Consider the following 18,861-nt stretch of genomic DNA (forward strand, 5'->3'; position numbering starts at 1 on the left):
GCTTATCGAATCTTCCTCGGCATATAGAGTATGGTACTCAGATATGTAAGAATGAAACCCTCCATAGGGCGCGTATTTGCTCCGAAGTTTCGGGGCGCCCCATAGAAAGGAACGCCAACTTTCGCCATTGACCTCGCCAATATCTTCGAGTGTTCCTAAACTACGTCTCTCGAGTTCGCTCTCGACTGTGCTCCTCCTACTTTGTGCTCTTGAAGCACTCGAGCCGCCTTTTTGGCTTCCCTCGTCTTCCAGCCCTTCCTCTTCGTATGTAGGCAAAGACTTCAGAGCAAGAAACCGTAGATGACCAACGATATGATTATCCATGGTGCTGTCGACCTCTTCCTTTCCACATAGCGGACAAGATCTAAATAGAGGGCCAATAACCCGACCATTTCTATCGGCTAAAGCTTGAAGTTGGGCGTCGGAGAATTTGCCTTTGTGCATGGTCTTCATGTGTGTGAGATAGTCGTCTCTAGACTCGCATACAAACAGGTGCCCATGAGACTTCGATGTACAACGCCAACGCATAGCATGTTCGCGCATATGTTTAAGCCAGGCGCTGCTGTGCACGTATAATTCGTGAGGTAAGCTGCAGTCCTCGAACAGACATACATACGCGTCGAGGTCGTTTTTTACGTGTAGCCTACAGAGTGAATGTTAGCGTTAGTTATAGCCATACGTACCTAACCTACCTTACCTGCCTTAGGTAGGTAGTATCGTAGCAATCTTTAATCAGGTATAGTTCACTTCATAATAATGATAACTAACCTCCATTTGTTATCATCTATCACGTCCTCTGCTGGAAGGGCATAAAAGCAGAACGGACAGGTTACCTCCCCTACAGCCTTTATAATTTCTTCTAATTCTTTGGTTTTCTCTTTCCATCGTGAATTAAGAGACTTCAGTTTATCTCCGCTATTTGGGGAATCGAGATTGGGTTTATCAATTTCGTCTCGTTGTCTTCTAATTTCATTATATTTCCGTTTTAAACTGCCGAGTGGAGCTGGAGGAAATATAAGTTCTTCGTGATTACTTAACGCTACAGTCTTTGACACAGAAACAACGGACGGAGCTGATGCCTTTTGAAAGTTACCAGGGGCCAATGTGGTGGCACTCTGCGCTACGGATTGTATGGCGCTTTTTGATGCACCCCTGGCGGCTTGAGGTCCCTCGGATGCTTGTGGCTGCTCTGCCCCACGAATCTTGAGTTGGACTTTGGGTACAGTGACCTGAGGCTGAGAGGGAGTCTCTTGGAGTCTAATGGGAGTATCTCCGTAACGAGATCTCCTATAAAGAATCCGTTTCCGTCGTAGTACCATAGTTTCTGCGAGACGTTGACAAATATTGTCGCCAACCCCTGGAAAATTGTCTCGAATGTGGTTAACGAACAACTTCGTTATAAAGTCCTCGGCGTCGTTCCCCTCGTCATCGCGGATTCGAAATGAGTCTTCTGCTTTGAGGTTCTGGGCTGCTTTGCTTGCTCTACGAATGGTGTTTGAAAATCTATGGAGTAAACTTATTTCATTGGCAATTTCTTGGATTGATTTCCGGAACTTAGGGTCGACCTCTATTAAGGGCTGACTAGACTCTTGAGCTACCCCAGAACTAAGGGGCTCAAGATTATTCCAACCTATACATATTTAGTTTTTCATTCTTATAGTGCGTGTAGTCGTAGTGTATTGACCAAGACTATACTCAAAGAAATACCAGGGGCCTTCTATTAAGGTGAGTCTAGAGTAGCTATTCGCTTTCAGCCACCGAAGAGGTTCCCGCCATTGGAATATGAGATGTCCACATTTATTCTCATCAATGGGGCATGAAAAGGAAGATGGGTTTTCAAAACGCTAAAATTTATGAAAATTCCGGCTTACAGCTCTGGACGCGGAAAGCTAGCGCATCAAGAAGACCAATAACGGCATCTTGAATATCAGGAGCCTCGCGTAAGCGATGGTCTAACGCCGCTCGACCTGGTGCAAATACCCTGATATTAGTCGTCCAGACAGAAAACCTTGCTAGCTGGTCTTCTACAAGTGAAAGCTCTCGTGGGTGGATGGATGCGGCTCTTTGAACGCATTGCTGGAAAGAGTGCAGACATGATGCGGCGCTTTCAGCTACTGTAGGATGCGGTTGCTGATTAACATCAGCGTCAGTGGCCGTTGCCGTCGCCGCCGCCGCCATTCTAGTTGACGGTTACGTATAATAAATCACGTAATGGAATTTTATCCATCTATAGCCATGATCAGTTGGTAGTGAAATAGTTGCGAAATGAACATGACGAAGCGGGGCGTTGTAAGTGTAGAGGTAGAAGTAACCACTACCTACATGTAGGTAGGTAACTACTAGGTAGTGTACAGGTAACTCAATAGAATCGTGTTTATCCCTCATTAAAAGATGGTAGAAGGTACGAAGCATTAAGCGATGTCGTATCTATATTATGTACAAGGTAGGTACCTATGTAGGTAGGCGCTACATGTAGGTATAGGTAATGTTAGATATAAATTAGGTATAATGTGTAAGCTAATATGTAAGCTGAACTTGCCATTCATGTAGCAACACCATCACGTGGTATGTAACATTTGTCCCTCATCTTACATCCGAAAATGCGGCACTGATCCGAACAACAATCCTCGCCGTTGGTGAAACCATCCGGAATACACCTTGAGCGCCATGTATATGGATAAATAGGTAGCAAAGGTATACGGAGCTATGAACCTAGATCACTGAAATCACATTCCATACATATTCGCTAGAAATGTTTAAACTCGCTAGTGGCCGGGGATATCTTAACATCTTAATTTACATCTTAATCAACTATTAGGCATTGGAGGTCGATATCTGATCCCATCCCAGTTTAATGGCAAGATGATGTCAACGGTTTCTATCACTCCCGGGGATATTAATACAACCAATCTGCTAGTAACCACTTCCAAAACGATTCAAGAGATTGCGAAAACCCTACGACTTCGTGAAAACGATGGAGATCTCAAGGTCTTTTATGCCGATTTGACGGCGTACTGTGCCATGATACGTGATCACGCAAATCGCATTCACAGAGCTGGTATTAGAATTGCCGATAAGTATCTGGACCGAATCTTAGCTCATCTTGGCTCAGTGTTGTCATCTCATAAACTGCTAAGGCAATATACTTGCGGAACCTCATCTTACATGAAGCTACTCACATTCAATCAGAGCTGGGAGCAAATACGGAAAACTGATGACGGCAAAAAACTCCAATTCATTAAGAATTCTTTGAATTTCGGTACCTCTACAATTGAGCGCAATGAATTTATTGAGGCACTGGCATTGTGGGAAGAGGACTTCCGAGGACAATACCCCGATGATCCTTCACAATGGACAGCCGAGGACTTCGCCCCTCAGAGAAATATCAGCGAACCATCCTATGCTGTCTGGAGTGCCGCCAAGTCAATCTTCAAAGCACTTGTGGCATGTAAGGACTGCCCATGTTCACCTGCGCATGATTTCGGGGCTAGGCTCTCTTTGGGTACCTATCGAAAACCTGTTTCAGACGATGACACTGAGGAAGATGTCGACTTTGACATGTTCCTGTCTATGAAGCAGGACTGGCAAGAAGCCCGAGTTCATACTATGAAAGAGACAGTCGTCCAATGGGCGGTCGATGACGAGGCACATAACCCCCAAACCAAGAGGAAAAAATCACAGACCCAAGCGATGAAGGTAAAACGGTTATGCGAACCGATCGTAAAGATCAAGAAGGCACATCGATTAGAATTTAAAGTTACGCGAGGCCATTTATACAAGTTACAATCGGAGAGGAGCCAATTCTTAGCCGACAAGACGAAAGACGCCGTAACCCTCGAACAATTCCTCAGGGGTGGGTCACGTTCATTCACCGAGAGGACAAGACGAATCCTTGCCGTACTTCTTAGTTACGCAGTTCTTCATCTCCACGACACGCCGTGGCTTAAACCAACCTGGAATTCCTCAGATATCATCTTCTTTCGTACCGCTACTTCCGCAATACCTTTAAGACCTTTCATTCAAACCCGGCTCTCAGATCTAGAACCAAGTTCAAGCCTCGTCGACTACTGCGTCAATAGCAATATGGGATGCGAACAAGAAGATTACGAATGCAGTGACATAGACCCAGATGATATCGACCCCGACGATCTAGTACAACATCAATGCCCAAGCCTTGTCACATTAGCGGCAATGCTTATGGAGGTTTATTTCGTGACTCCATTCGAGATGCTAGCTAAGAAGTACGGCGTCGAGTTAGAAGATGCACCATCGAGCCGTACAACGTATTTAGACGTAGATATGGTATTTCGCGCCTGTAGAGACGAAATCCCCGAGAATTTTCAGTTTCATTCCGCCGTGGAGAGGTGTCTGGATCCGACAACGTGGGAAGACGAAGAGGGAAACAGATTAGACGATAAGATTTTAAGAACCAGGATATATCAGGAGGTAGTACGACCACTCGAGAATGAATTAATACAAGCCTATAGCTCAATATCTATTGATGATCTTGACCGGTTTGCGCAGACATTGGATTTTGGAAGCTGGGATCAGACAATCTCGGATCTGAGCGAGCAAACCCAACCAACTCGCGCATTGAGCCCAAGCGAGACTATAGATAGCCTCTATTCGTTCAGCCCGTCACCCGAACCGTCGCTGCAACACTACACTCACTATCTCAATCCTCTTACAAATTTCCAGCATCAAAATGCATTGCTATGGGCTCATAAACTTGGTTCTTACTCCCACCTCACACAGAGTCTATCTCTATCCTCTTTGACGGATCAGGATGTCTATTACAAGGAATCGAGGTTCTTTGACGACGAGACTGTTTCGGAGGCGCACTCTCCCGAAGCGTATGTCAACCACTCATGGGTTACTTTCCTCTTATTCTCTAGTACATGGGCTAACTACCTTTTAGATGTTCAAACTACCTGAACTGGAAGTACAGGTACCAAGCAGTTTACAACAAGTTCATTACACCTTTCGCTTCGTCGTTGGAATTTCCGCCCGTTAAAATTGCGATTCTCGACACGGGCATTGACCTCACTCACCCGGACGTAGAAGCTCGCAGCAATAATATCAAAGGCAAGTACAACTGGCTTAATGAGAATTTCAAGAATAGAGTCCATGATCGCAATGGACATGGCACATTTGGTTTTGGCCTACTTCTTGATTATGCGCCTGATGCTCAATTGTACGTAGCAAAGATTGCGGAGGATAAGCCGTCTAACCCTAGGGTTATCGCAAAGGTAAATATCAACAACAATTATTCGCCATATAAATTATTAACGCGCTTAGGCCATTAATCTTGCCGTCGATACATGGAAAGTCGATGTCATCTCCATGTCTTTCGGATTCCCTACCTGCGATATCGACGGTTATGATGAGCTCGAACTAGCTATTATGAATGCATACTCAAAACATGTACTTATTTTTGCTGCTGCTTCGAACAGCGGTGGCCAACGAGGTAGAGCGTAGTAAGTGTCTTCCAAAAATCTTAGCGAATCCCAATGGAACTTAAGAGACCCAAGCACTCCGTTACTCTGTAATCGTCTAACACTGACTACCCTACCGCAGTCCCGCGCGAGAACAAAATGTGATTTGTATTAATTCTACAGATGCAAATGGTAATAGGTCTGGGTTCAGTCCTACTGCAGTTCCTGATGATATCAACTTAGCAACAGTGGGGGAGGCTGTAGAGTCGGCATGGCCGGTTCATCTCTGCGACGACGATTCAAATCCCTCTTGTATTAAATACAAGTCCGGGACATCATACGCGACACCGATAGCCGCCGGCATCGCTGCATTTATCTTACAATACGCGCGGCTGCATTTGCCAGAGAAGGCAGATATGCTGAAACGGCAAAAACGTATGAAAACTGTACTTCAACGCGTTGCAGAGAAAGGTCCATCTTACAAGGCTCGAGATGGGTACCATTTTATTGATCTTAGCTTGTATGCTGACAGTCTGTTTGGTAAGGATAAGAAGTTTATTGACCTTACGATTGGAGATCTTTTGATCAGTTGAAAGAGGGTATGGTATCGAGAGGATAGTACATACCCACCAGCCGAGTATAAGAGCACCCGCATCTGATACTAAATCCATATCTCCGGCATGATGCTATGTTTAAACGTCGGCTCCCCTCCGCGTCCACGGCTTATCTATTATTCGTCCTCTCCACCTGCCAGTGGATACGGAACGGCACAGATGATGGACACACCATCTTCCATCAACTCTTCCCTGATGAAGCCTTCTTGTTCCAAGTCTGGATCCTCCTCTTCTGAGATAGAAAGGACTGGAACCTCCAGTGTGTTATGCTCTCTCCCCAGCATAGCGCCACGCTTATAATCCTCATCCTTACTCACGACTCCCGTTTTCTTTTCTACGAGAACCTTCCGGACTCGAAAGGCAAAGACGAAGTCACTACTACCTTCCCAGGTCATGTCCGTATTCCTCCCATGATTCACCTCTATCGTTGGCCCGCTGCTGATGGGAACAGCTCCGCCGCTCCATACCGTGCCATCAACTTCGGTGCCTAGGCCTCCACCTACGCCTCGGGACTTGAAGGACTTGGCTTTGGCACCCGTGACGGTCTTGATACCTGTGATTATATATACTGGCTTTTTATAACGAGATTTATCCAGGTACCGACGAACGGGCGCAGTTTCAATGCATCGTTGGAGATAATCTTTGTTCGGGAAGAATTGAGTGGTCTCAATCCGGTCGAAGCTAAATGCCTCTCCCTCCCTAGCAAGACGGTCAGCTTTGCTTATGACGTATGAACTGTCGCATAAAAAGTAGGAAATTGAGTATCTTGAAATAATGAAGTATAAGTCCTAAATTAAGAGGCATCTAGCGCTACAGATTTGATATCAGAGTAGCAGTAGCAGTCTATTTCTATAACATATACAACTTAAAACATCCACCATAGTAGTTATAGATTATACCGACCAATTTTGAATATATGAATATATGAATATAGCATAATGAATCACCTAACCATACCTAAAGCCCCAACTTACACCCACATCTACCCCTACTCCAAGAAAACTTAGAAATTTCGTTACTATAGAAAATTGACCTGAATTCAGCTTGTCGCGCGAGAATTCGACCTGGCTCTTCTCCGAGGAAAAGACATGGGCATCGGCAAATGGGGCTGCGGTATATAGTGGTCGCTCAGGTTTCTTAAGCGATGTGAGCACATTGCCTAGCCTTATGGGCCCGTTGGGTGGGTAGTCCCACGTAGGCGCGTAAAAGAAGTATGATGTTCGGTTGGCCATTTATAGTTTCTTTAGAGGTAGCTACCTAGGTAGGTACCTAAGGTATGTAGGTGGAGAGGCACCTTTTTAGAAAGAGTTGGGAACGAAATGCGGGGTTTTTGGTGTTTTTACTTTTATATTGCAAATTAATAATCGGGAAAATCGAAATAGTGTTTACGAATTGAAATATGCATAAAATAAATAAACATTGATACCAAAGATATATTAAAATTATTGATTAATTTATAGGAAATGACTTTAATAACTGTTTACTGTTATTAATTATAATAAAGGTTACGGCCGAAAGTCTCTTGCATACCTGATGCAATACTAATAAAAGTATGTGCGAATAGAGGAGCTCGCACGGTATCATTCAAGTTATGGTATGCGCGAGACTTTTGGCTTTAACCCTCGTGACACCATGAAACAGATACCAATTAGTCGGTGCTGCTTAAAACCCTGAGCCTTTTTAAGCCAAAGTAAAATTAGGTACATATCATCATACTTTAGGTGCATAGTACTTTGTGTTGGAATAACACGGTATTCTAGGTGGAAGTATATACATAGTACCTCCCCTATCTGAAGCATAGACCATACATCGCAAAACATCTAGTTACGCAGTAACACCTTCCAATTTTTAAACTACCTAAGGTGCCTAAACTACCTTAGAGAAGTACCTACTTAAATAGAAAGAAACTTCTAGCTGACACTGCTGTTGACCGTACTACCGGTTGTGGCAGGTGTCTTAACAACAAGCAGCTGCGACTGCAACTAAGCAATCAAACCGCTACTATATTAAAATTCCGTTTCAGACAAGAAGAAAATTATTTCTCTTCCCTCAACTCATAACAATTACAAAACAGTCAACCAAAGTTACAACTAAACATATCTAATAACTAGTACTTAAATCAAAACTCTTATACTTATATTTAACCTAATCAACAATACTGAATCCTTTCTATTTCCAACTACCAGCGTACATATTATTCTAAGAGACCCATCGACTAATCTATATCCTTTTCAATTGGAACAACTCCTTAAAGACAATCAACTATAAAACTACCTACATACTTTGTCAGGGTGGCAGAGAACCTTTATCGCGAGGGCAAAGGCGATGGCAAGTGGATCAAATATTGCAAAGACGATTGAGTCGAGGCCATGGTTCGACTATTCTAGTGCGCTACAACCTACACGGACAACCCATACGGACAGCCAAGCAGGAGACCAAGCACCCCGTGCGGGCAAGCTTAGAGCTGCCCTCGAGGCTGGTTCTCCCGAGGGCCGAGCAATGTTAGACTCTAGAGTCCCGTTATACTGGCAACCTGCGAGGCGCTCGTCCATTTTAGGCGGGTTAGCGGGTCAATTTGGAATCATTTTGCCTGGAGTTGGGCTACCCGTTATTATTTCCTGCCTTCTCGGCCGCAGATTACCATTGGTGGGATCTCCAAAAGCATCTACCGAATTTCGACGAGTGGCTTACAGCCTCAAACGAGGATAAGATTAAGATATCCCGGCGTAATAACCAGGGAAATCTTCACATAGTTGCTTATTGGTTTCACATTCGATTCCAGACGTTTATGAAAGAGGTGGTAAAGCGAAAGTTCCGCGCAGCTGACTGGTGGAATTGGTACCAGCGAAGGAGTATTCTGATGCCTTTAAAAGCTTCCCAACAGAGTTAGCAGTGCTCTCTATGCGCTCAGTCTGGTATGGGTCGTCCAACCACAACAGCAACAAAGGATCCCAACGTTTGTGACAGAAAATTATACCGAGTCCCTAGCATTATGTTTCATTGCGCATAGCACGCTTAACCTACAACTCAACTTCCTCTTGTCAACAAGGCAATAACCGGCATCTAAGATTTAAAAAATTGGAGTTAACATGGGCATCAATCACGAGGTTAGAGCTTGATGAAGCATAAAAGTTTCCAGCAGAAGAATAAGCCAGAGAACAGCGATGAATTCGATGGGGACATTGATATCTTGGGAAGAGGGTATTTTCTAGGATCTTTTTCTTGAAAGACTCGATTCAGATATGTCTCGGACGAAACAAATATATACAACGAACCGGTCGATGGCTACTTGTCGATTTCTGAGGCACCCCCCCCTATTCGCGGCTTTGCTGGGTACCAGCTTTAGCGCAGCACTCTTAGGTTGCGTCTTGCTCTTATTCATCAAATATGAAGAGATGCAGAGGGCACCCTTAGATCCCGAAAAAGATTGCCTGGACTGAGATAGAAATGCCTAAGGAATGGGCTAATAAAGATCTTGTTTCAAGCCCTTACAACGCAAATTGGAGTTACAAGTTGGGAATATAAAAGAAGGAGAGGAAAAAAACAGGAGCAGCAGGAGGAAAAACCCAGAATATTCGTCGGATGATTTTGAAGATAATATGGGAGGGGATTTTGAAAGCGAGGTGTTCTACTCCGTGTCCGTGGGTCTCACTTGGTCCACTGTACTGGATACATTAGGAAAGTACCTCAAGACTTGATGTAGTTAGATGGTAGATGGTAGATTGTTTTGTGATCGGCGTTGGTCATCTGCTCTTTCTGGTGATCGTGGACAGGCGATCTTGGGGCGTTTTTGAAGATATGATCTCCGAGACTACCTCGAGAAGAGTATATCGCTGCTAAGCTTTTCGTATGAACGACAAAGTCCAACAGATGGAACAGATATACCGGAGCCTCAATTCAGACTACCGATACATAGTATCCAACCCTAGCGACCGCATCAATATCGATGAATACCTCCATTAAACACATCGCCGAACGCAACGACGAGTGGAGAGAAAGTATGAGTAAAAAAGACAAGGGCTTGTCTATCTCATATATATACCTATCTATCGAAGACAAAGTTGTCGCACCACGCGAAGATGCCACCCGAGATGGAAATCCCGAAAGTCAAAGTATTCGAAGGCTTCGCCTGGGGACCATACTAGATTAATCTTACCCCATTGCAAAACGCCCAGGACCTCAAAAACATAGAGCTATTCAAGAAATACGAGGTACCTATTAGCTATGTCGACAAGCTATCGTCCACAGACAGATAGCCAGATACATAGGGAAAAAAACAGGACATTAATATCGTTGACGATAGGTAGCTTTCCAATTTTAAAATTAGCTGGGCCATAAGAATAACGACTACCTATTCAATCAAATCTTTCTTCGATCACAACCATGTTATAGAACCACTACTGACAATAATGAATAATAATTATGACAAATGGTGAAGATCCAGCTAAGCAGACACCGCGATCAGCCAAGACTCCATGTAGGTGATAACACCTGGGCGGGTGATGAAGCAAAGAAAGGACGGACGTGAAGTTCAGTGTAATGCTATGTACATGACTGGGGTGAAACTGTTAGGGAGATAGGAAGTTAACACAGCTCTGTATGTAGATGGTAATAATTAATTTATACTAATCGGCTCTCCGATGAGTCTCTTAAGTACATAGTTAAGCAACTATACGCATCGAGATTACATGCAGACATACGCACCCGTAATAAAGAAAATAGCACAAGTAACATAAACGCTGGTCAAAATAAAATAGAAGTATAAGCTCCATATAATCTAACATCACATCACATCTCATCCGTTTTACGACCCGTTCCAGTCGCTACTCCATATAAACGTCGGACAACGCCACTGAGTCCCTTTCTCCTTTTCGCCCGACGGCCCAATGGGCCGGGCACAGACGAAGAATGACCTCCCTGGAAAACAAGTTAATAATTACGACGGAGGAAACTAGATGTAGGTAGGCAGGTACGTAGGTACGTATGAAGCATCAACTTACCTCGATTAACACCGGGTTTCTTGGTCACTACGCTAATGCAGTCCTCTCCATGCTCGCATTTCGGCAGGACTCTTTTACCTAGCAGCTTGGACCAAGATTCCTTGGATTCGATAGGATCAAAGACTCTATCTGGACTAGATGGTCTGATAGCATCTTTTAATTCTTCATTGTTATTGGATTCTTTCGACATTTCGGCCTCGAAATTATTATTAACCTCACTAAGCGTTTTGGTATCTTCGTTTATTTCTGGAATTGTACTCGGACTCGCGGTAGTTTTGGGCTTGAAAAAGCCCATGAGGCTACTTTGCCCTTTAGATGAGGGTTCTTTGGTCAGTGTGGCTTTTGTTTTCTTTTGTGGTCTGCTGGTAGATGCTGTGCTTGAGGGTGTGCGCTTAAGAGTACCGGTCCGTGGTTTAGCTGGAGAAGGCGCTGAAGTTACTGATTCAGGTTGTGAAGTGGGTATTTCGGCGGCCTCTTCGTCTCTTGATAGTTCAATTTTAGCGAAACTGCTGCTGGGACTTTCTGACGGCTCGTTGATTGGTGCTAGAGCCGACTTCGAAGGTACCGGTTTCTTGGAGAACATGTCCTTGATGCTCCGCCGGCGATCGAATTCAGGAATGAGTTTCGCTGATAATGGTAAAAGGTCTTTTGCTGTCCAATCCCTAAGCCGAACCCCGTCCTTAAAAACTCCCGGAGGATTCATAATGTCCCTGAGATGTACCTCTTTCTCGTCGATACTTACGACATCCTTGAGGGTTGCAAAAACTGGACAGTGATCAGATCCCATCAGACCTTCCTGAATATTGGAGTCGATAAACCAGTCCTTCATATTGTCACTACATAGAACATAATCGATTCTACTGCCGACATTGGCGGGACGAGTATTCTTCTTAGTGTCCCAGCAAGTGAACATGCCCTCGCGAGTAGGATGAAAGAGCCGACCAAGGTCCCACAGCACCGGCTTCTCCCTATTCTCATCCCTGTTGCCTAACACGTCTCCCTCGAAAATAAGCTGATTGAAAAGGTGGCGGGAAGGAGTGGAAAAGAACTCCTCAACCGAAATGCCCTCTTTCCTTAGTCGTTCGAAAAGGTTGGATGTATCCATGGATGTTCGGATAACATTGAGATCGCCTGTTAGGACGACCCTCTTGCCCATGGCCACGAGGTTACGGATTCGAACGTCTAATGCGTCGAGGTAGCCCAGCCTGAAATCATCTCGGCTCCCATCGCTATTAGCTGGGCTGTATGTTCCAATCAGAACAAAGGCAGGGAACTCAAGGATAACGCATCGGCCTTCACAGTCGAGAGTTAGATCGTCTATCAGACCCACAAGCTGGCCAGGCTTTGGATAACCCCCTATTTGTTGATCCGGGGGGAGGTCTCGAAACTTGGTTGAAGAACTTGGTGGACATAGGACTCCAGTGATCCCTTCTTCTGCCCGGATGGGCATACATACTGAGTTCCGGGTATAGATTGCTACACCAGCATAACCTGCCCCTATGTTAGGATAAATAGCTGGATGAGCTGTAATTTACGTACCCTTCTTGTGCTTGGGCAAGCTGAAGAAAACATCCCAGCCAGGCACTAGGACCATATCATCCTGGAGGTCCTTGCGCTGGATTTTGGTCTCCTGCATTACGACTATGTCCGCATCGAGTATATCGAACATAGCCTCGAAAGTCCTCTTTTCCCTCCATGGTTGGTATCCAAACGGATTGCTGTTTTGATTAGTTAAAAAGTGAAATTCTATATGTAGCATATGGTTTCATACCGAATGCCGTTCACTATAGACGGTGTTAGTGAGATTATATATGATGGAGATGTGGTAGAATACGATACGAACCATTCCAGGAAGTGATGCGTACGCCCATAATGTCAGAGATGCATTCACGAATTTACAAAGTTTTTGATAATTTTTTTAAGGTGCATCCCCGGTCATTCCTCGTCTACTTCGCCCTTATAATCTACTACCATTGTCGGATTTATGCTGGACTGGAGGAGATTCCGGGATATGTACATTAAGGACCTAATATACGGTGGGTTTCGGTAAGTGGATTCACCGCGGAATTGCTGGAAGGAAGTTCTAGTATAAGTGATGGTTACAAGTGATGGTGCATTTCCTTCCACTTATGAATATTGAAGAGAATCAAACGTCCTTTCCTTATTATTAATGTTTACCTTAGGTAATAAATATGTCTGTAAACTTTTTACTACGTGTAGGTAGTTGCACAAAACCTCAATTGACCGTGCATACCGCTGGAAGTCGCGACGTTCTAATCGGGGGGGACATTACTTGCGCCACACCAAAATGACCCGAAGTCCCGTGATTAGCGTCATGTCAGCATGTTTGAAAACCCCTGTCATAGAAAGCCACAAAAAAACGTATCCGCCGTATCCCCGCAGATTTACCGAGGCGAAGAGCGAAGAAGCTCTTTAGCTTTACCGGGGTTTATACCTTGTAAAGATCTAATCCAATCAAAGCTGACCTCATTCGACAATTGAAATCAGACCACCACCAAATCCACAACTAAACCTACATACCTCATACATACAACACTCTCCTCTCTAAACAACGAATAACCAACGAATATATAATAAGCGAAAAGACGACCACAATGCTTCCCCAGCGACAGCTCCTCCGCGCGACGCCGCGCCTAGCTTCCCAGCTACGTGCCGCCAATACCGCACCCGTATTCCGCTCCGCTCTGCAGCGCCGCTTTGCTTCGACCGAGAACGCCTTCATCAAGGAGCGACAGGCTGTCAAGGAGCACGCTGCTGCTACCACTGGTGAGTCATATAACCTAGGCGCTCTACGATATTACTTAGGAGTGAATAATACTAGGAATTGAATTGCTGACCCTTCGCAGAGCTCTGGCGCAAGATCTCCATCTAGTAAGACCCATCCATGCATCCATCCCACCTACCATCCCTCCATCTATTCCGTCCCCTCGAGCGAGACGCATACCGCCGATATATATCGCAACGTAGAGTTAATACACATCACCCTCCCGCATCGATATCGAGTTCATTCACACATTAGAACCAACCCAAACAAAGTAACTAACAAAATACCTCAACCCCCCAGCGCCGTCATCCCCGCCCTAATCCTCGCCGGCGTCAACGCCTACAACCTATACCAGGAGCATTGGGAGCACTGGTCGCACCTGCCCCCCCTAGAGGAGCGCGTCGAGTACCCCTACCAGAACATCCGCACCAAGAACTTCCCCTGGGGCGACGGCGACAAGACCCTGTTGTACGTATTTTCTAGTTTATCTTCCTTATGTCTAAGAAAGAAGAGGAAGAAAGTAGAGTGAGAGAGATAGAGGGAAAGAGAGAGGGAAGGGGAAAGAAGAAGAAGAAGACAAATTGCTAACTCGAAAATAAAAAACCACAGCTGGAACGACAAGGTCAATTACCACAACAAGGACAAGACCACCTAAGCGCCTAGCCGTAGCCGAACCCTATAACATGGAATCGCCGACTATGAATTAACTGTGAGAGGCGTAGGAGCGGGGGGAAGTGCATGCGGGAATCAGTCATAGAGCAGGTCACCCTCGACGAGCAAGACGAGAGACGGGCTGTTTGTGTATCTTCGACATTGTAGATATGCCATTCCTTTTGTCAATCCAGAAGCAGATCAATCAACCATCTTATCTTACCTTACCTTGACAAGCATATATACCTCATATATATATATATATATCATTACTTATTATCCCGACATTGATACGAACCTTGTATGCTTGTCTCGGGGGTACTTAACCTAAGCTAACCTAAGCCATTATCTACCTCATACTACTAACTCATATACGAAGAAGAAAACAAGCACCATAAGCAAAATAAAGGTATTGTATATATGAAAAAAAAAGAAGTAGGTATTTACTACTTAAACCAAACCAGGGCACATAGGTATCTTAGGTAGGTTAAACAAATAAACAAGTTCCAAGACCCAGACGCCTAACCAATTAACCAACCAACCAATCCATCCCTTCCCTTCCCTGATTCATTATATATCCTCTAGGGATCAATACCAGGACCCCCGAACCCCTTGAAGTGTACAGACCAGACTTGACTTGATTTGACTGTCTCTGATGTACGGTCTAGTATAATTTGTCAATACTGCAGTAACACTCGCGAATGCGCGGCGTATGCCGATTAGGCAATGTGTTACGTAGGGGATAAACTCTAGCTGTTAGAGTTGCTAGATACTATAAATATGGTGTGGTGAATTTCAATCGCGATACCCCGGTTTTTATTTCACGGCGGTACCATTGGCAGTGACGTGGGCATTATCGATGTTAGAGTCAGAGGGGACTGATTCGGTAAAATCAGGCTCAGGGCCCTCTACCCAATTTGTATACCCATCTTCGTCCTCATTCTCTTCTCCTATCTCCTGATGCTCCCCTCTCTGCTCCTCTACTTGTCTCCTCGGGGGTAGATTAGGAGGCGGAGTATGCGTCTTCACAGACGCCTTATCCTCGTCATCTACTATATGGATTAAGTCTTCGCTCTCGCCCTCTGCATCTTCATGCATGTCGCCATCCAGTTCTTCCGCATCCTCAACCCAAGGCTGGACGTACCCGGGTGAAGACATGGCATCATCGTGATCGCTAATCTGGAATGACGGGCTATTCGGCTCCGAATCTGCCGGCGCCGCAACAACGAGGACATTATCATCATTACTGCCGTCATTACCGGCAATGTGGATCTGAGAGATACGTCTGCGTCTCGATGGTAGCGGAGGTGGCGGCACGGGCCGTCGTTCTGTTTTCGCATCATGTAAGTTACCAGTACTCTGTCGTGGGAGCGATTGCGGAGGAGCAATAGGTTTCCGTTTGGGCAGGATGGCCATCGGGGATGCCTTCTTTCCGGGCCCGGGTAGCGGCGTGCCAGGAGGCGGCAATGGTTGACCACGCCCCATAGGCTGATTCAGGTCCAGTGGAGGATCAGAAAGCTTGCGTCCGTTAACACCGCCGTTCCTGTCCGTCTGCCTCTGTATTGCGTTCAGGCCCCATCGTTTTGCTGTCGCGGCGGCGTTAGACACGGCCGCTAGGGTATTTCGCTTGCCCTCTGCTGTCCCATTTATAGAACCAGCCGGTGAAGAATTATTGTTTTCTCTTCGTGTGAAGAAACCCTTGCCTAATGACCCAGTATTACTCTTGATCGAGTTTCTGCTGCTAGATGGCGCAGGTGAGCTTGGAGGTGCATTATCACTCTCAGCACTTCCTGTAGAAGAGGCAGTGTGACGTCTGCCTGGCGCTGTAGGGGTGTTATTGTCTTCGCGTACTTCGGGGATGGCTTCGGAAGACGAATTCGTGGAGCCATTGATCGCTTGTGAGGTAGAAGATGATTTACCGGGCGACCCGACGGGGGTATGAGCCGGTGACGTGTTCTTGGACCTAGCAGAGAGATGTGCCATTGCACTAATTGCATCATCACGATCTGGTGGACTGGTCGAAGGTCTGAAAGTTTCGGCATGCACGGGGTCAGTGCTGACGATAGGGCTCGACGTCGAGATAGATCCTGATCGCGAGGGGTGTAGCACCTCCGTCGCAGAGCTTCGTGGGCTCCTTGCTTCGAAAGCCGTCGTTGATGCAGACGGACTCTGACTACCATCACTTTGTAAACTCTTTTTTGAGTTAAGCCTTCTACCCCAGAATCCTTGTGGTTGCACCGTTTGAGATGTCTCCATAACGGGCACGGTATGACTCTTCTCCAACGGAGGCTGTTCAGGAGGCGTATCCGTGCTTGTTTCTTCGATATGGCTGACCTCGTTTACATCTCCGTGCTGAGCGACCATGGATTCAGTATTGGGAGAAGTCTCAACTGCGTCATCGCCTTCGAATATTCCCCCGCGCCATTGTTTGTGTTCGGTATTGAAGAAGGGAATATCGTCCCAAAATGGTGCTACTAGTGTCTCGGCCACGACCTCCTTGATTCTGTTCTCGATCTGTCGTAGAATCACTGTGTATGTAATCTGTCTCGAACTTACGATAGGCTCAATCGTCATCTCCATCTTAGGCATGGACTGGAATGAGAACCATATACGATTGCTAGGAGGTGGCTTTATCTTGAAGAAAGCATGTCCTTCTAACTTCTTCAAGACCACAGCAAGTACGAGGTTGACTTCTCTCACCTTGAACCGGGGGCCTAGGTCGATACGCGCCGTGGCAGCAACCTCTAATCTGAATTTGCCGTTGTACTTAACATCAGCCTCCATTCCACACTCTCCTTCCACGCTGAAGTCTTTGAGCCGGGGATTCATAAATAACGGGGCCGAATCTCCCGTGTCAATATTCTGTATCGTGATACTAGTGAGAAAAGATGGTCGATTGACACGGGAGATTTTCTTCGTAATCTTCTCCCTGATAAGATTTTCAATGTCCTTAGTCTTGTAGACACCGAGGAATATCCTCCCGATCAAGGCATTAAGCCATCTCGTCTGTAGGTGATCCTCAGAGGAATGTAACTTCTGAACTAATGATATGATATTCTTGACTTCGAATCGCTGAGGTTTCGGGGCTAGATTCAGACCGGTAAATGTCTGTTCTTGATTTCTGAGCAGAGCAAAATAGAAATCTTCCTTCGTGGAGCAGTTCTCGGAGAAGAGATAGAATGGTTTTGACACTTGGGCGTCTCGAGTCAAGTCTTTCCCATCCCTCTTCCTGCTCAAGCGTAATGCATTTCGCTTAATAAATAACTCGCCTTCGGGGGTAGGGTCTCCTCCAGAGTATATGCTAATATCGTGGTGGGCTAAAGAGATAACGTGGCGGACTTCGATCTGCTCATCGTCGTCAAACAGCATTAAGTGGCCGTGTCTGTTATCGATGAAACATTAGCTGCTTAGTTCCTAAGACCTGCGTTAAAGACGGCTAATAACGTACCTCAGTACGACGTAGAACACATTTCCTGCCTTCTTAGGTCGCTGACTAACACCTTTACTGTCGTCTAACGGGCTGGGAGTCTGCTTCCTGTCGAATATACTTCTGTACATAGACTGATATACACTCTGGCTAGGCGGAGCAACGGTGGTCGATCCTACGGGAGTAGAACGCTCTATCGGTTTGGCATTGATGCCCATCGGGGTGTATTCACGACATACTGCGAAGTATCCTGCCGCTGTATCGGATTCGGCTAGGAGGCGCTGTTTTGATTCTTCCTTCTGAGCCTCTCGAAGGGCTGTCGTATCGTCATCAGGCTGGACGATGCTGTTGGGGTCATTGCCGTCATCTTCCTTTACGGTTTCATCGCGAGTCGGAAATGTAAGATGCGCATGAAGTAGTACAACTACTAAAACTAAAGGAATGAAAGTGACACCACCAAAGAGGTAGGTCAATAAGAAACCAGTCCAGCTCATACCCATATCTCCGGTTTACAACAACAATAACAGCCAGCAAAGTGCGGATCTGCTAACCTTTGCGGCGGCCGAATTTGGTGGACCATGGATGATTGATTGATTATGTTTTGTTTTTTTCTTTTTTCTTTTTCCGAAAGAGGTTCGAAATAAAAAAGTGAAGTATACCTACCTGTTAACTAGTGATTATATTTAGTATAAGTTGGTATAAGCTGGCAAGGCAAGGCTGGTATTATGTATTAAGTTAAGTTCTCGGGTAAGTTTAATTTATGATGATAAGGCCACCTTAAGAGAGCTTCGATGCTCGCGCCAGCTGGAGCTATTGCATGCAAGTGGAAACCTTGAAAGGTTAATAACGGAACCAGGCGGTCCAATGGCCTCCAATTGCCTTGGCTATGGGACGTCACAGGCTGACTTTCAGTGCACGTGGGGCATTTGTAGGTTCGCGGGGCAGGCAC

At 45.6% G+C, this 18,861-nt stretch overlaps 5 protein-coding genes across 5 annotated transcripts; 2 read left to right on the forward strand and 3 right to left on the reverse strand.

Moving 5' to 3' along the window:
- Window positions 1–2,862: 2,862 nt before the first annotated feature.
- On the forward strand, window positions 2,863–6,028 carry GL218_07452 (Major intracellular serine protease; the record flags this gene model as incomplete). Its single annotated transcript, XM_033584207.1, has 4 exons — window positions 2,863–4,853; window positions 4,919–5,249; window positions 5,299–5,477; window positions 5,578–6,028. The coding sequence occupies 4 exons, from the start codon at window positions 2,863–2,865 to the stop codon at window positions 6,026–6,028; spliced, it is 2,952 nt and encodes a 983-aa protein (XP_033432756.1).
- A 137-nt stretch (window positions 6,029–6,165) lies between these two features.
- Window positions 6,166–7,281, reverse strand: GL218_07453 (uncharacterized protein; the record flags this gene model as incomplete). Its single annotated transcript, XM_033584208.1, has 2 exons — window positions 6,166–6,748; window positions 7,007–7,281. 2 exons carry the CDS (start codon window positions 7,279–7,281, stop codon window positions 6,166–6,168), a joined length of 858 nt encoding a protein of 285 aa, XP_033432757.1.
- A 3,572-nt stretch (window positions 7,282–10,853) lies between these two features.
- On the reverse strand, window positions 10,854–12,920 carry GL218_07454 (DNA-(apurinic or apyrimidinic site) lyase 2; the record flags this gene model as incomplete). Its single annotated transcript, XM_033584209.1, has 5 exons — window positions 10,854–10,966; window positions 11,050–12,540; window positions 12,589–12,767; window positions 12,821–12,833; window positions 12,893–12,920. The coding sequence occupies 5 exons, from the start codon at window positions 12,918–12,920 to the stop codon at window positions 10,854–10,856; spliced, it is 1,824 nt and encodes a 607-aa protein (XP_033432762.1).
- A 744-nt stretch (window positions 12,921–13,664) lies between these two features.
- Window positions 13,665–14,489, forward strand: GL218_07455 (Cytochrome c oxidase subunit 6A, mitochondrial; the record flags this gene model as incomplete). Its single annotated transcript, XM_033584210.1, has 4 exons — window positions 13,665–13,836; window positions 13,917–13,941; window positions 14,135–14,302; window positions 14,444–14,489. 4 exons carry the CDS (start codon window positions 13,665–13,667, stop codon window positions 14,487–14,489), a joined length of 411 nt encoding a protein of 136 aa, XP_033432763.1.
- An 812-nt stretch (window positions 14,490–15,301) lies between these two features.
- Window positions 15,302–18,412, reverse strand: GL218_07456 (uncharacterized protein; the record flags this gene model as incomplete). The annotated part of the gene is made up of 2 exons (XM_033584211.1): window positions 15,302–17,867; window positions 17,934–18,412. The coding sequence occupies 2 exons, from the start codon at window positions 18,410–18,412 to the stop codon at window positions 15,302–15,304; spliced, it is 3,045 nt and encodes a 1,014-aa protein (XP_033432760.1).
- Between the last annotated feature and the right edge of the window lie 449 nt (window positions 18,413–18,861).

The sequence above is a fragment of the Daldinia childiae genome, assembly GCF_008694065.1.
Source record: "Daldinia childiae strain JS-1345 chromosome Unknown Scaffold9, whole genome shotgun sequence".
Lineage (NCBI taxonomy): Eukaryota > Fungi > Ascomycota > Sordariomycetes > Xylariales > Hypoxylaceae > Daldinia > Daldinia childiae.